General features: G+C 36.2%; 1 protein-coding gene across 4 annotated transcripts in view; it reads right to left on the bottom strand.

Annotated features, from left to right (window-relative positions):
• The window catches only part of ankfn1b (ankyrin repeat and fibronectin type III domain containing 1b), an 82,045-nt gene that overhangs the window by 24,867 nt on the left and 38,494 nt on the right, over positions 1-18,684 (bottom strand). For 3 of the 4 annotated variants that reach the window (XM_089125675.1, XM_089125676.1, XM_089125674.1), the window contains 2 exons: positions 11,249-11,289; positions 5,842-5,964 (listed from right to left, as the gene is read on the bottom strand). In XM_089125675.1, the coding sequence (XP_088981801.1) occupies positions 5,842-5,964; positions 11,249-11,289 (164 nt within the window). Of the gene's footprint in view, positions 1-5,841; positions 5,965-11,248; positions 11,290-13,655; positions 13,876-18,684 lie in introns of all 4 variants that reach the window. The other variant, XM_089125677.1, reaches the window with a different exon arrangement.

The raw sequence follows: 18,684 nt of genomic DNA, 5'->3' as shown, positions 1-18,684 counted from the left end.
TACAAAACATGAAAATATTTTTTTTTCAGTGGAAATTAGAGCCCGACCGATAAAGGATTTTGAAGGCCGATACGATACAAATATTTTGGGGTTTTAAAGTCCGATATTCCGATATATCGGCCGATATTTTTTTTAATTAAATATTGTTGGATTTCACACACGTGTGTAAAAGAAAAGCGAACTTTTCTGCGCAAGATATGTTTGATACTTTTTCTCTATGTCTAAATGTTCACTCCTCGCAAGTATAACTTACATTTTACAATGCAGGGACTGTAACTAGAGATATGCTAGCTATAAATACAGTAATCATTACTTTATTTAGGCAGAAAAAGTTTCCAAGCTCATTAATGTTAACATTAGCGGTCTTCCACTGATGATAGTGGCGTTAGCTAGCTTTGTGGTTAGCTAGTCTATGATGAGCCATAATTTAACAATAGATAACATCATACTGCAAATTGTAAAGCATACATTTTCAATATAACAGGCCAAGGAGAGATGATTGAAGCGTGTTTAGTCCATTTTTATTTTATTTTTTAAATATTCATTTATTGGCCACTATAACTGCCGATACCGATATTATGGAAAATGCCTAATATCGGCCGATATATCGGTCTGGCTCCAGTGGAAATATGAGTAAATGAATATTGTCTAAAGCACTAAAAAAAAGCTTATTAAAGTAAATTATTTTCTATCTTAGTAAAAATTTTAGTTTCCTTCCTCGAGTTCAACAAAGATATACGTTTTTACTTGTTACGCTAATTCTGAGATGTAACGAAGTATACATTTAGAGATACATTTTTGATCCCAATCAACCGCAAAAAGATGCTGAGATGGATTTCACGTAAATGGATAAGATGCAAGAGACAACGGATGTGTGCGAGGCTGATTCTTTCACGTCGTCAACGTCATCAATCAAAGAAAACTAAATATTTAGACATGTACGCAAAGAGCGGGCGACATCTCTCTTTCTTTCAGAATAGTTGGTTATAACAGACGTAAAGGGGGCAGAGGGACTCCTCAACGAGGGTTATATGTGGCTGCGAGAAGAAGGAGAGTCGGAAATTTGATTCTTGGCACCAGACAGACTGCAGTCCGACCAGCCAAAATTTGGAGGGGGAGTGTGTGTGACAGTAAGCAACAGGAGGGGGGCAGCGAGGACAGTATTCCCGATTAGTGTGTGTGTGTTACTAGGGTCAACAGAACCCCTCTCTCTCTCTCTCTCTTGTGTACTTCAGGCCTAGTGGAGCCAGTCTAACCCTTCGACCTCTCACACACACAATGGGGAATCAAAGCTAATCAGTTGATTCCCTCCCCGTTTGAAAGACACGCAGACAGGTTTGCATGTCACCACAGAGATCTTCAGCAATCAGAACATGTCCGGCTCACATTTCACCTTAAAACTCAAGAAATTAGTATGTTATATTCTGCATGAACAAAGGATATTTGTCATTTATTTTAATGACAATTAAGCACTCTTCCAAAGAATATTCTCACTATTATAATGCACTTAAAGCTTATTCTCATAATAAAATTACTACATAAGGTGAAAATAATAGATAGCAACTAATAGATATCACCAAACGTTCCCGATATCAAGACAAATGTTTTGTATTACAAGTTCTCTGCAATGTTATGTTTAAATATGCAAATGATACATTAATTGAACTAAACACGCACTAATTTGCATTCATTTTCAGAGCAGAAATCTGAATGTACTGAAAAAAAAATGATTTAAAAAAAAGACATGCATTGCATTTTGAATTCAACACATTCAAACAAATCAAACGTAATAAAATAATATTAAATGTGTATTTGGTAACACTTTACAATAAGGTTCATTAGTTAACTACGATAGTTAACAACATTAACAAAGAATGAACAATACTTCTTCAGCATTTGTTAATCTTTTCTAAATGTTAATTTCAACATTTACTAATACTTTTTAAAAATCCTGTTAACATTAGTTAATGCACAGTGAACTAACATGAACAACAATGAACAGCTGGATTTGTATTAACTAACGTTAACAAAGAATAACAAATACAGTAACAAATGGTTAGTTCATGTTAGTTAATACACATTAACTAATGTTTAATAAATGAACCTTATTGAAAAGTGTTACCGTGTATTTTGGGTGTTTTCTTTCCATTAGTCTGAAAGAAGACAAGTTGCGATAGCGCACAATCTTCTGTAAAAAATATTGATGGTTTAACTTAAAAAAGTAAGTAACCTGGTTGCCTTAAAATTTTAAGTTCATTGAAATGGAAAAAGTGAGTTAATACAATTAAGGAGAATGATTTAATTATTAGAAACTCAAAATTATATGTTATCTGAACTAAATAAATTATTTAAGTTGATTTGACAAAAGAAAAAATGTTGTGATTCCTAAACTGTAAAAAAATATTGTTGGTTTAACTTAAAAAAGTAAGTAACCTGGGTTGTCTTAAAATTTTAAGTTGATTGAGTTAATACAATGAAGGAGATTGATTTAATCATCAGAAACTCAAAATAATAAGTTATCTCAACTAAATAAATTATTATAAAGTTGATTTGACAAAAGAAAATATGTTGTAATAACAAATATTGACAATATTTTTTACAGTGTAGTGCATAAAACAAACACTGGCCTTGCCTTAAATAAATGCTTAAAACCTTGGACAATATAGTAAAATTGAGTTTTCTTCACAATTAGAACAATGGAAACGAATAAAATCTCAGATCGCAAAACATCGTAATAATCCAAAATTAGGTTTTTCATTATGTGAAATTTTGATTTTTGGGCAGCATTAGAACAGGAGTTTGTTTAACGCAGTCTTTTCGCATCACGCGTACGCCTGCGTGATTGCGTATTTCTGCCTTGTCCGTTTGCGTTCTAATCCAGTCAGATTAAGAGATTAAACGCGGGAGTATTTGAGTGCATGTGCCGGTATGCGGGTGTGTTGTCACAGTAGTAGTCGCTCCCCTGTGAGAGTGTTTGCTGCGTCGAGTTCAACTGCCCGCCACCTGTTCGTTCGCCCCCCCCCCCCCCCACCCCAGGGGGCAAATCTCTCTAATTCTGATGAGCAGAGACAGAAGACCGTCGCCATGGGGATGTTCTGCAGGGGGACGAGAAGCGCATGTGAGCGCAGGATCAATCAATGTATGAATGCATGTGCGCGGATGTGTCTTTGTGCGACGGCCCCGTACGTGTGTGTGTGTGTGTGTGTGACGTTAGGCCAGTCTTAAGAGGCACTGGCGACAGACAGCTCGGCGTGCAGGAGGTGACAGGGAGTCTGCGTGAGTCTCCGCGCGGTCCCAAAAACAGGGGGGCCCAGCCCTCATCGTGCCCAGCCAGGGTGACTACATCCTGGGGACACGCCGCCCCGAGACTCCCCGGAGTTATATGCGTCTCTGGAGCCCGGCTTCCAATTCGCCATATGCCACGACCCAGATGCGGCCAGCGATAGGCACAAAGAAAAGCACATAAACTTAAAATGGAAATACAAGCAGGATTACAAAAAGTCCATTTAAAGACCTTTTAAAGGAGCAATGTGTGACTTTTAGCGACATCTAGTGGTTCGGTTGCGAGTTTGCACCAGGTTTGCACTAAGGGCTCAGCCCACTGCTCACCCCTCCCTTTCGAAGAAGCTACGGTTGCTAAAACGGGACAAACATCTCGTCGGCTGAGACAGCAGAGAATAGCCAGAGTAAGCCAAGAGTGTGTAACATTGTCACTGTTTCTGTACCACAGTCCATTATAAACCACATCATGAATACTGTCTGTTTACAAAGCCATAGTCAGGTGAGGATCAAGGGTTTTAATATATAATTTAATAAAATAATAATCAGCTGATTGTCTCACAAACGTAACCAGCAGCACATTTCTCCCCACATACTGTAGCAAACCCATAATACAGCGAGGGAGCAGCTATATATTTTTTCTAACAGGGTATAATAGTTTAGCTGGCTAATATGAGCTGTTACTGTGGCTGAGCTGGGACGCGTCTGCATGAGTCCAAAGGTCGGAACTGCGCGCGCTGTTACAATCATGTCATCTCCGCATCCCATAGATACTATTTACTACACACAATAGGCTTTTTTTCTCTGATTTTTAAAATTCTTCGCGATCGACTTTAGTGATAAAAGACTTTAGTAAAAGTCTCTATCGACGGGTTAGTGATTCCTGTAACGTACTGTTTTACGGTCAATGACATGAATACTAATCATCAGCTGTCTCACGAACGTAACAGCACATCTATCCCCAACATAACAAACCCATAACACAGCGAGGGAGAACTAAGTTACATGAAACAATCCCAACTACATATTTTACACCACTCACAAGGGAAAAGTCACTACTCACGGAGTGTAAGGCTAGCTTCCAGCTTTCCGCTACTTCTCTTTCAAGGTAGTGATGAAACGCGTTCTGTAGCGCTGTTTGTTCGCGTTCGGCTACCGTAGGAATATGACGTCACAACATGGCGACCTTCATAGAAGGGGATTCCCTCGGTTATGGAGCTATTAATGTCTCATTCTAAGGTAATAAAAACATTACGGCTAATTAAGTAAGTTCTTTATACACCACTGAAAACATAGTTATGGATGTCATATTGCATTTCTGTTAATAGATACTCAACTTTGTTACACATTGCACCTTTAAGGTCTTCTGAACATTATGGCACAGCTCTGTAGATTAGACTGGCTATAGGGCTGTCAAACGATTAATCGCGATTAATCACATCCAAAATAAAAGTGTTTACATAATATATGTGGGTGCACTGTGTATAATTATTTTGTATACATATATATATATATATATATATATATATAAATACACACAAATGCATGTTTATTTAAGAAAAATATTATTTATATTTAAAATATTTCTATTTATATATAATATAAATTAAAAATAAATCTATTTTCAGTATATACATGAAAATATTTCTTAAATATATACATGCATGTGTGTGTATTTATATATATTAAATAATTATACACAGTGCACCCACATATATTATGTAAACACAAACTTTTATTTTGGATGCGATTAATTGCGATTAATCGTTTGACAGCCCTAGCTGGCTATATATTATATACAACTTTATCCAATTTTATTTTTTACTGTAAAATGTAACTTTATTATCGTCCAGCTCTTTATATAAAGTTGGATTAGAATGTCTAACTTTATTTGCATATGATTGTTTATATCACTACAAAATGTTAACTATATTATAAATGCAACAAAATGGCATAAGGATATTAGGATATTATAAAAATTAACTGCTTTGGAAGAAAATCGTGAAGGCACTATACAAATAAATGTGATTTGACTTGAGATGCTTTCTTGAAGTACCATGAACAATTGTGTTGCCAAATGAGTAATTCTGGTCAAAGTGAAATAAATGCCAGACAGATTCTTGTGCCTTATGTGCATGTTTATCATCTTTTCTGTACGCATCTTGCAAGTGACTCCATTTGTGAGTTTTGGACGTGCAAAAGCCGTGACAGATGGGGAGGGTGGAGAAGAGAGAGGCAGTCATAACTGGAGTCATGATGTCTGTGGAGATGAGCAGAGGAAAAACCATGGGAAAACAGCAGCGTTCAGAGCCAACATGGCTTCCTTGCTATCTTTTGAGTCCAAATGGCTGGTCAACCTCTCTCAAACAGGTTTTTAGCTGTTTAAAGGCCAACTGACACTAACGCTGACAGTCACCAGATTACAGTACGTCACTCCTCAGATATTCCAAGACCGATTCAACATGTTCGCTGATCTGTCGGTGCGGTGTGAATGGGCCTTAAAATGACATTATTTCTAACATAGGCTCATTTGCTGTGATGTGAATGTTGGAGTAAAAGTACCAGTCCACGCTGAGAGAGCGCCTCCTGTAGGCTGGAGGTCTGGACGGCAGGCTCCTGTCCTCCTTGCTGTGTTTGTCCTTCAGAGAGAGTCGCTGAGTCAACTTCACAATCCCAGACTCGGTCCTGCAAAACACAGACACACACAAATAGCATGATTACCGTAATTAATCATCTGATTTACTAAATATTCACGCTGCCAGAGAACTTTACCAAACGTTTTTCATCATAATGTTTCAACAGGTTTCATGTGTATGAAAATATTTGATCTTCAACTACAAACAAATAATATATTTAACAATTTTGGTGTCACTAAATAAACCTCAGGAGAATAATTTTTATTTTATTAGGGCTGTCAAGCGATTAATCGCATCCAAAATAAAAGTTTGTGTTTACATAATATATGTGGGTGGACTGTGTATAATTATTTCATATATATATATATATATATATATATATACACACACACACATGCTTGTATATATTTAAGAAATATTTTGATGTATATAGATTTATATATAATTTATATTATACTGTATATAAATATAAATATTTTATATATAAATAATACTTTTTTTCTTAAATATACATGCATGTGTGTGTATTTATATATATATATATATATACACAAATAAATAATTATGTAAACACAAACTTTTATTTTGGATGTGATTAATCACGATTAATCGTGTGACAGCCCTAGATTTTATTATTATTATTGTTGTTGATTATTATTCTGAGAGTTATTATAATTTATTATTATTATTATAATTATTTATTATTATAATTGATTATTATTATCATAAAAACATTGATTATAATTTTAACAATACAATTTAAAATGATAAACAAAAAATCTTCTAATTAATTGTTTTACATTTTCATACATTTTTCCATGTTATCCATAAAATATGGATCAAATTAAATAAAATTTAACAAACAAATAAATATTTTTTGTTGTTTTACATTTTCCTAAAATTTCCGTGTGTTAAATTTCTTGGACCAAATGTTTTGGGGTTGGAAGGTAAATTTATAAGGAAATGTTTAGCTGTCATAAAATAATATAACAGTACTTTCTTTTTAATGGTCCAAAAACGCTTGATTTTCTTTTTGCAAAATATAAACTACTATTTTTCTCTTTTGATAATGGGGCGAAACATGACCCGGGAATGTTCTCTTTGAGATTCCCCTGTAAAACTTTATGTAAGTGGGATTGCGCGTGTTGAATTAGGCGTCTCATTAGCAACAGTGTGGTCACAACAGCGGCAGACGCCTGGACGGCAGATCTGACAGCGCTGTAAACGCGTGAATCAAAGATCTTGCAATCGCTTAATGACAAACAAGTCAACAAGTGCGACTGAAGAATGTTTAAACACTGAAGGACAAGGTCAGCGAGCAAACGGCAGTGTCAGCGCGTCCAAAAACACCCACGACACGGAGAGGTGGCCGCATCCGTATTTCTAGAGGGAATGTTCCTAGATAGAAACTGTTTGGGAATAAGACAGGAAGAAGGACTGCGGGATGAATCCGATTCCAGCGGCAGCTGTTCTGGATGACACTGCGCTCGCTTGGGGTCTCGCATGCTGATGTAATGCCATTCGAAGACTTCTTACAGTAGGAAGGCCTGAGTGATGACATCACCTCCTTCAAGAGAGCACACGCCGCGCGGACACATGCACACAAACACACAGTATAAAAATAAATACCAAACATAAACACGGCACAAGTCAACACTTAATTCGTACGCACTTTAAGACATGATTGAGAGAGGGAGAGAGAAGTTCTGTTTCAAAAGCAAGTGAGCTGTGCAAAGCATTCTGGGATTGCCTTCTCACAGAATTTGGCACAAAACAATATTTAGGCCTTTAAGATTTATGTATTTGAATTGCATACAGCTTCAACATATAAACTGAATGTGATGCATATTTGTCAGTCATTCATAAATGAAACCGGTACAAATAAACTGAATTTGTTTTAAATTCACAATAACCAGGTTTATATAGTTATCATCAATAATTCAAATTTGCATTTGAATGTATTTATCTAATTGGAAATTTCTTGCTCCAACAGCTAGCCATCATTAACCAGGTTAACTGAATAAATGAGTTATTTTCACAATCGATTGATGCTAAGCTTTTTGAATAAATGCATTTCAAAAATAATGATTTATTTTATTTAAATAATAATAAATTATGCAATATGATTGAGTATAGAAATCGTACCTGCTTTTCATTTTCAAATATGCTTAAAAAATGTTAAAATTGTATTTTATATGCAGTTCACATTCATTAATTTTAAATGAAGTTTTAAATATCGAGACCAAAGGCAGCAGTGCCGTCTGATGAGTGTAACGCTGGAGAGACGAGTGTGTGCCTCTGCTGTTTGATGTCGATCGCAGCTCAGACTGCAGCCAGCGCACAGATCCAACGCTTCGGCCCAGGCTGCTCATTACACAAGCATATAAACACCAAACACACAGTATTAAACACCAGTGCCAGCGGAGACATAAATCGGTTAGTTAAGACAAAAATAAAAAGCACTCCATTTGCCGCAACATCAAATGTGTCATGCCGTGTTATTCCACCTAAAGCCTTTGACCCTCACACACACACACACACACATTGGGGTATGTGTTGTGTGTCAATTAAAAAAACAAAAATCTGCAGTACAGTGACTCAGACTAGAACAATCGACTTAAATCATGTGTGAATTTGAACAAGAGGAACAATTGACTGAATTCACAAATAAAAGAAATCCAACATTGGTGACTCATGCTTTGCAAAAATGAAATATGATTTACCTCAGTATTTTTGTCTTGTTTCAATCAGAAAGGAAGTGTTCTCTGAGGCGCGTTTGTAACGTCACGTAATACGTAATTACGTTCAAAAGGTCACGGGCGACGTAGCCGGAAGTACAGAATCAAAATCGTCCGACATCGTTGTTTTACCTTTTAATTCCTTTTTTTGTAAACGGCGTTTGAGTTAGTTTGCCTATCCTATCCTATCTATCTATCCGTCTGTCCGTCTATCTATCTATTGTACAGCAACCTAACAGAACAGACCTGTATGCATTGATAATATTGATAATCTATCAGCCCTATAAAAATGTAAAGCTTCTATACTTCATTCAAAACTTTCAAACAAGTCTTTGTCAAAGCCACATTAAAAGTTTTTCTTGATAAATTTAGCTTGAACAGATTTAAAAAAAAAACAGATTCAAAAACTGAATTGGAATTTAAACAACGTTCTCAATCCAGTTCCGACCTTGTAAATGACTATGACATCTGACTATTGATCAACCAATGGCCTGTGTATTAGAAAAGACATTTCAGAAGTCAAAAATTTGTTATATTTCAATGGAAAATTATGCACTTTTTTCTTTAAAATCACATGCACTGATGAATCAGTCACAATAACAGCAGGAGCATGCATTATGAAAGTAGTCGATTTTGACTTCATCACACATATCAACACTTCATACAGCTACAGTATACACACACTGATTCATGTTTCCAAAAATAATTCCAGAATTCCAAAATAAAAAGCGGTTTCCCAAGAGGGCCACCTACTCCTGTCTCTCTCTCTCACACACACTCTCTCTCTCTCTCTCTCTGGTCATTGCCGGAATGCTGTAATGGACCAAAAGCGGCTCCAATCTTGTCGTTCCCTCCAGAATCCCACAATTCCACAGGGCGTCAAGATCCCAATCAGAGTGGAGACGGCCATCATGATGATTATTTATTCTGGAGCGTGAGCATGTGAATGTGTCATACATTTATAGAAACAAACCACACACACGGTAACACAGAAGGGCGTGTGTTTGTGAGGAAGTGGTTTCCGCTGTGTCATCTTCATACCTACATCCAGACCGGCGGCCAAACGTGTGTATATGCCTGTGTGTGTGAGTGAACAATAGAAGACGATGCCACACACACACACACGCTCACAAATGAACGAGATGCCAAGCGTGTGTTCTTAGCAATGATTTCGCGGGAAAGTTCCTCTGGCGGGGCTTTATTGAGGTGTGTGTGTGTGTGTGTGTGTGTGTCTCTGGCACAGCACTGTCGGGGAACCGTCAGCCTTTTCATGGCCAAACCACATCAAACATGCAAACCACAACGCCAGCCCCTCCACACACACACGGCTGAGTCAACCTTTACACATACACACATTAACCACAAAACCAAACACTGAAACATGCACACTTATTAAACTTATTAGACTGTCTATGTGAAAAATGTTTATATGGGTCAGAGAGAGAGAGAGACTGCTGCCATATATCATTCAAGCTAATTCATTTGATTTTCTCCCTTTAGTTCTATAACCCACAATAACTAGTCTCAAAACATAAAGCTTATGTGATTTGTTCACAATTGGTTACTAGACGTTCAAACAGAAGACCACAAATGGTTACGGCACATGCATTTTATTTCTCACTAATTCTACACCTAGCCTTGCGCTGACCGCTAACAGTTCATTCACTGATTGCGTTCACTCACCGCACTCAAAAACAATGTGATTGGCTGAATTTAACTTCTGTGTTCAAGGCCACGCGGTTTTCAGATTTCGTCTGCCTGACAAGACATTTGGCCAAAGCTTTTTCCGAAGCACTCAAGTAAACTATATATTAAATTGTAAATTACTTGGATGAAGTCTAAACACATTTCCAGAAGTCATTTATATTCATTTAGTTTTGAGACAACCTGGGCGACCTGTAGTCAAAAGTTTGGGATCACTGTTTCTTTGTTTATCTTTTAGTTTACAGCGTTATCATAACCAGAACACTATCATAATACTATAGTAACCTGATCTTTAATGCGCTCATTGGGTTCTGTCATGGGATGTTTCATTTTTATTTGACTTCTATCTCAATCATTAAGCTTTTGACTTTCAACTCAATTTTTATTATAATCACTTCTTTCTTCATTGATTATCTATGCTATAAGTCACTTCTTTCTTCATTGATTATCTACGCTATAAATTTATTATAATCCCTTCTTTCTTCATTGATTTCATTATCTCTCTCTAAGTTAATCTATGCTAATAAACCTAAAGCAGTTAACCTTCCAACACACCAAAACCAGAGAAAGACGTGTAATGAGTCCACGAGTCTACTTGCATGGATATTATAATGTCTTTTATATTACATTAAAGCTAAATAAAATGACGTATATGATATAATATGCATTTTTTTTCAATTGAGGATGACCCCAAAGGAAAGTTATGTCTGATTTAGCTTATTTCTGATGCCATTAAAAGTAATACTCTAGATTACAGTTCATCTAAAAATAAATGATCTGTCTTTTCAGTGGGTCACCAGGTCCAATGACTGGAATGATTCAATATGAAGTTTTTTAACCACTTGTTTAACCCTGGCATCACCAGAATGAGAGCATGACAGCGAGTTTTACCTTCTCTGACGCGGCCCCTTCCTGTCGATGGAGCCCAGACTCTGAAACACAACATTACAAAGAAATAGTCAGTTCAAAGCATTATTACTACAGAATTCTTATTTCTGATTGGCCAGTAGCAATATTCTGTTTTGTATAATGATAATAAACTGTTAAATGACTGCTGACCCACCAATTTCCTACATATCTGTGCTAGTTTCACATCTCATGTATCCCTCCACACACTTTCTTTTAATTGATTGATTTGATACGAAGCCGTGACATAGTTAAATGGTCTCCAGCACCCTGGATACATTATGCAATAATGTCTGGATACATTAAATATTAATTATTAAATACATTTAACAATAGTGGATGGATGAAATGGGTAGAAAGAAAGAGGGCCCTATTTTAACGATCTAAGCGTATGGTCTAAAGCGTCCGAATCCACTTTTTCTAGTTAAACTACGGGAAAAATGGTCGGCGGGTTGAAAAATGGTTGGTTTAAAAGGGTTGCCACCTATTCTCTTAATGAGAAATGGGTGTGTTTAGGGTTTAACGTGCAAAAAAAAAACAATCAGAGTGTAATTTCCCATTCCCTTTAAAAGCCAGTTGCGCTTGTGCCATGGCGGATTCGCTATTTAAAAACTGACGCAAACGGATCAGCTTGTGCGCAAAGGTTAAATCGTGCAAACAGACCATAAACGGGACAAGACGGATTCCACCATATCTTTATGTACACAATTTTAATCTTTTACATTGTAATCCTTTTATTTTTATTTGGCATGTTTGTGTGCTGCGCGTCCCTGTGTGTGTAATTAGCAGTGTGTACGCGCTTTGTGGTCCCATAATTACTAACATGCTGTTTAAATAACAAAAAAATACTGTGCCATTGACTTAGATAGATAGATAGATAGATAGATAGATAGATAGATAGATAGATAGATAGATAGATAGATAGATAGATAGATAGATAGATAGATAGATAGATAGATAGATAGATAGATAGATAGATAGATAGATAGATAGATAGATAGACAGTCAGATAGATAGATAGATAGATAGATAGATAGATAGATAGATAGATAGATAGATAGATAGATAGATAGATAGATAGATAGACAGTCAGATAGATAGATAGATAGATAGATAGATAGATAGATAGATAGATAGATAGATAGATAGATAGATAGATAGATAGATAGATAGATAGATAGATAGATAGATAGATAGATAGATAAACAGTCAGATAGATAGATAGATAGATAGATAGATAGATAAACAGTCAGATAGATAGATAGATAGATAGATAGATAGATAGATAGATAGATAGATAGATAGATAGATAGATAGATAGATAGATAGATAGATAGATAGATAGATAGATAGATAGATAGATAGATAGATAGATAGATAGATAGATAAACAGTCAGATAGATAGATAGATAGATAGATAGATAGATAGATAGATAGATAGATAGATAGATAGATAGATAGATAGATAGATAGATAGATAGATAGATAGATAGATAGATAGATAGATAGATAGATAGATAGATAAACAGTCAGATAGATAGATAGATAGATAGATAGATAGATAGATAGATAAACAGTCAGCTAGATAGTCAGATAGATAGATAGATAGATAGATAGATAGATAGATAGATAGATAGATAGATAGATAGATAGATAGATAAACAGTCAGATAGATAGATAGATAGATAGATAGATAGATAGATAGATAGATAGATAGATAGATAGATAGATAGATAGATAGATAGATAGATAGATAGATAGATAGATAGATAGATAGATAGACAGACAGATAGATAGATAGATAGATAGACAGACAGACAGACAAGATGACGGAAAGATAGATTGATATAAAGATAGAAGGATAGACAGACAGACAGATGTGGTGACATTTGAAACGGTGTGTGTGGTTGTTTCAAAGGTAACAGCTGGAGACAGGAAGATCACTGCTGTGATTCTGACCTTTACCTGTGAGTCTCACGGACAAAAAAGACACCGCACATGACATCTAAAGTATGATGATTATACAATTATACAAAGTTGTTTAAACACCTGTTAACAATCCATTAAACATCCGTTTCCACCTGACACTGACACTGTTTCCACCCGCGCACGAGCTACTCAAGAGCCTTCATCACAGTGCCGTTAGTTGTGAATAAAATCTCAGAACATCATCTTCAGAGTAATTTTACACCAGAGCACCTCAAACCAGAGGAATTACACACTAGTCAGAGCAAACCAAATCAAATAATCTCACTGAGAACATCACTCAACACAGCATCTCTACACGCATCATGTGTGATTAGGTAAAGTCGTTTAACAACACTATTAAACACACACACACACACACACACACACTCATCAACAGTCTTCAGACATTCCAGTGATCACATACCTGTGTGCTTCCAGTTTCACCTGTCGCATTCGCTTTCACTTAATTTGAGGCTCTTCAGGTACAGACCAACTAAAACACAAGCCGGATTCTGTCTATCTGTCTCTCTCTCCGCTGGAGGTGTTCACGGGTTTTTTTTTCTTCTTTTTTTCACACCCTGTTTCTTTGCTACTGCTGACTTGGTGTACTTTAATTGTGGTTGCCAGGCGATAAGCTTCACTAACTGTGCAGTAAACAGAGAGAGAGAGAGAGAGAGAGAGAGAGAGAGAGAGAGAGCGAGAGAGGTGTTCTAAATGCTGCTGAATACTAATTTGCTACAATAAAAGTTAAAACACAGGCCAGTGGCACATCACACTGAGTGTTTGTTAGAAAGCTGCATCATATAATTGTGCAGCAAAATTTTGTCAGATTTCACATAATTTTTTACTCATGTGCAGGTGATGTCAGATTCTTCTGTAATTCACAAGCTAGTTTTATTTTTCAGTTGAAATGACCTAAAACATCACCTGTCAAAAGGCACTTTTCCTGCATGTGATATATATTTCTATTTGACAATTCATTAATGCAGAGGCGCAAGTGAGCAGGTATGAAATATTCATATTCATTCATTCGCACCGGCCCCCTGATTCACTCGTTTATCTGTTGATGTGATGCTGTTTCTCTTTTGTTCCATTGATTTAGTCAGCGCATCATTAACAGCTCGTTAAATATTCCTCCAGAAGTTTGCTGAATGCGAGCAATTAAAATGTACAAAATGGTCCAGATGAGGAAGCAGTTGTGCATGATCATTAGTTTTTTTTCTGAGAATGAGCCGTTTGCTTTATTGTGAATGAATCTGATCTTCAATGACTTCACCAACTAGTTGTCGAATTTGTGAATGTGGAAAAGCTGTTTTATAGTTAAAATAATGTTAATTTATGTAAAATTATGTTAAAAATTAATGATATTTTTTTCTTCATGACAACATCTATCTCTGAAATCTACATTTTAAAAATAAAATAATCGTTTGCAAGTAGCTGACTACACTATAAAAACACTACGCCATCAAATTAAAACATTATTTTACAAAATAATTAAAATATAATGTGTATTATAATAATTAGTTTTTTAAATAAAAATTTAACATGTTAACAACCGAGACCTTATTATAAAGTGTTAACGAATATGTTTTACTTTACATGTAATATTTCAACATATTTTCAGCACTTTTTTATGTACATTCTACATTTTAGTGTTTGATACTAGACTCATTTTAATCGAGAAACAATATTTGATGCATTCAAATATAATCATAAAAATATCTAAATTACAATAATGATGTAACTGAAATAATTTCTTAAATCATTTTAAACACACAAAGTGTTTTAGTGATGAAAAATAATTTATATATCTATATTTATAATTCATCATTTAGATTTTCTAAACTCCAGGAAACAGGAACATTTACATTCACTATAGAAATCCTAAACAAAACATTTCCGTGACTGGAAATCACAATTTCAATGACCACGGGAAACCTGAAAAAAAATCCTACTAAATTTTTATAAGCTAACTCACAAATTTATGCACTATAAAAGTTATTTTGAAAGACCAAGTCGTGTTTACACACGGCGAATCCTAGTTTTTAGTCAGGTTGTCTATTGTCCCTAAAACACAATCACCCCCCTACACACACACACACAAACCGCTCACTTGTGTGTGTTGTGTGTCTATAGGAGGGCAGAACTACAGAAGAGATGCCTGCTGAGGTTGCCATGGTAGCAGTGTCTCAACCAATCCAAGAGCTCCCACAATGCCATGCAGGGATTTGGGACACTGGCTGAGCATATACGTCAAAAGAGAAGGTTAATGAACCTAATGATGAATATATGAACACAAACACATTTAAAAGACAGAACGTGAGTCCCCCAGCATGCTGTGTTGAAGTTAAATTCCCAAAAGCCAGAGCCTGATACTGTAGCTTCCCGTCTCTGGCAGACACATATTCACACCCACTTTAACTAAATGAGGTTGTTCTAGTATGAAATGGAAAATTGGAAACATTTGCAGCACATTATATGAAATGGAAAATCTAAAAGTGTCTCTCTCTCTCTCTCTCTCTCTCTGTTCGTTTGCCATAATGATCCGCAGTTTAGCTCCCGTCTGCACGCATGGCTGTGCGCTAATTATAATTGAAGCTGCTCTCCAAAACATACGACCTTTCCATATTTCTGTTTATTTTAAACTATAAAACATATAGAGTAGCAGTGAAAAGATGGGAAACACTTGATTTTAAAAAGCCTTTTAATCTAAAAGCTTGTGAATTTGTTTAGAAAACTAAGATTCAAGAACATTGAACAGAATATTAATATGCATGTAAATATATAATATTATGTCTGATAAGAAATGAAGTGTGGAAGAGCAATTTTTGCAACACACACGCACAGTCAAAAGCTGTTTTTGTCCACACACACACTGAGACGTAGTTCTATTCCTCTTTTCACTCAAAAATAATTACCTCTCAATCGATTAAAAGACCCAAAAACTGAATGTGTCTTTTGTTGGCATTTGATTATTATCCAATTTAGTCCAATTCGTTCCAAAAATTCATGGGCAAATGTGTGATGGCGTGGTGTGATGACAAAAATGAGCATTTGTTCAGAAAGGACAAGCACATTGAAACTGACATTGTTTCATTGTCAAGAAGACCGATGCCTGTGAAGAGACGACTCAACGCCTGCGATATGTTACGGCGCCGTTTTATACTTATATTTAATATTTATATATAAACAATATGAATGTTAGCCAGAGGAGAACTGGCCTGGGTTCTCCCAAGGTTTTTTTCTCCATCCAATCTGATGGAGTTTTGGTTCCTTGCCACTGTCGCCTTGCTTAGTTGTGGTTATTTAATATTTAATATTTAACAATATTATTGATCTGTGTTGTACTACTTTCATGTTATCACTGTGAAGCTGCTTTGATACAATCTGTATTGTGAAAAGCGCTATATAAATAAATGTGACTTGACTTGACTTGGTTGTTATTCAAACCAACGACACCAAGGGGAAATCTGCTTCAGTCACTATATGGAGATCAAGAGAGAAATGGACAGTATTTATGGGCATGAGAAGCCCGTATATAAAGAGTGGGTGAGGATGCAGTGGAAACGGGGAATGTGTCAGAATGAAGGAACCGCAGATCTGCGCTCATTGTCACTGGACGATTAACATGTCGGTGAAGTGAGTCACAGTCGAGTGTGTCGTCGAGCATGTGTGTGTCTGCTGATGGGTGTGGATAGCAGCATCTACCACGGCCTGCGGTTTCTGTGGGGAGCGACTGAATGCTACCCATAAATCTCTGCAGTGTAGCCACCTCAAATCAGGGTAATGGGGCTAGAAGACATGCTGTCATCCGCATGATGAAGTCATTCGCATGCAGACCGATGCCAGTCGCGGCGGAGGGTCCGTCAGACACCACTGATTTACTGACTGCTGCGCAACGGCCCGTATCTACACTTACAATCAGCTTTTTTTTTTTGCTTTATTATGGGTGTGGGTCTCCATATTGAATGTCTTTTCTCAAAACAATGACTGTGACCGGTCCGGAGCACAGCCAAGACCACAAAAATCATCTTCTCACGGATCTCTGTGTTTATTTTCCTTCATTAGCATTAAACGAGCCGTCAGACATCAAGCATTACTCTGGCTGATGGTGCTGGTGTGAAGTGTGTGCTGAACTCTCCGCTGAAACCCTAATGAAAAGCGAGATGAAAAGAGACGGAAGGAACGGAGTGACTGACAGCAAAAGAAGAACTGGATAAGTGGAGACGGGTGTTGAGCAGGTTATGATGGTCCAGGGCGCCCCTACTGGAGGATGCTGGAACTACACCATCTGGATCCAATGACTGCTCGTCAAACTCGGTTTATTTTCATTCAAATATTATTAATGGCAACATATATAAAATCACAAATCGACTGATGATCAATGCTTGATTGGGAATGATAACGAACAGTTCTTTCCAGGTATTATCAATGCATACAGGTCTGTTCTGTTAGGTTGCTGTGTAGATAGATAGATAGATAGATAGATAGATAGATAGATAGATAGATAGATAGATAGATAGATAGATAGATAGATAGATAGATAGATAGATAGATAGATAGATAGATAGATAGATAGATAGATAGATAAACAGTCAGATAGATAGATAGATAGATAGACAGACAGACAGACAGACAGACAGACAGACAGATAGATAGATAGATAGATAGATGTTGTATATAGAGACAGACAGATAGACATAGACAGATACATAGACGGACAGATATTAGACAGACAGACAGACAGATAGATAGATAGATAGATAGATAGATAGATAGATAGATAGATAGATAGATAGATAGATAGATAGATAGATAGATAGATAGATAGATAGATAAACAGTCAGATAGATAGATAGATAGATAGACAGACAGACAGACAGACAGACAGACAGACAGACAGATAGATAGATAGATAGATAGATGTTGTATATAGAGACAGACAGATAGACATAGACAGATACATAGACGGACAGATATTAGACAGACAGACAGACAGATAGACAGATAGATAGATAGATAGATAGATAGATAGATAGATAGATAGATAGATAGATAGATAGATAGATAGATAGATAGATAGATAGATAGATAGATAGATAGATAGATAGATAGATAGATAGATAGATAGACAGACAGACAGACACACAGATGTTGTATATAGAGACAGACAGATAGACATAGACAGATAGATAGACAGACAGATATTAGATAGACAGACAGACAGATGTTGTATATAGAGATAGACAGATAGACTTAGACAGATAGAAAGACAGACAGATAGATAGATAGATAGATAGATAGATAGATAGATAGATCGATAGATAAACAGTCAGATAGATAGATAGATAGACAGACAGACAGACAGACAGACAGACAGAAAGACAGACAGACAGACAGACAGATAGATAGATAGATAGATGTTGTATATAGAGACAGACAGATAGACATAG

Source organism: Pimephales promelas, chromosome 22 (genome assembly GCF_988280905.1).
Source record: "Pimephales promelas chromosome 22, fPimPro1.hap1.1, whole genome shotgun sequence".
Taxonomy (NCBI): Eukaryota; Metazoa; Chordata; class Actinopteri; order Cypriniformes; family Leuciscidae; genus Pimephales; species Pimephales promelas.
This window is presented reverse-complemented; position numbering and strand designations above follow the sequence as displayed.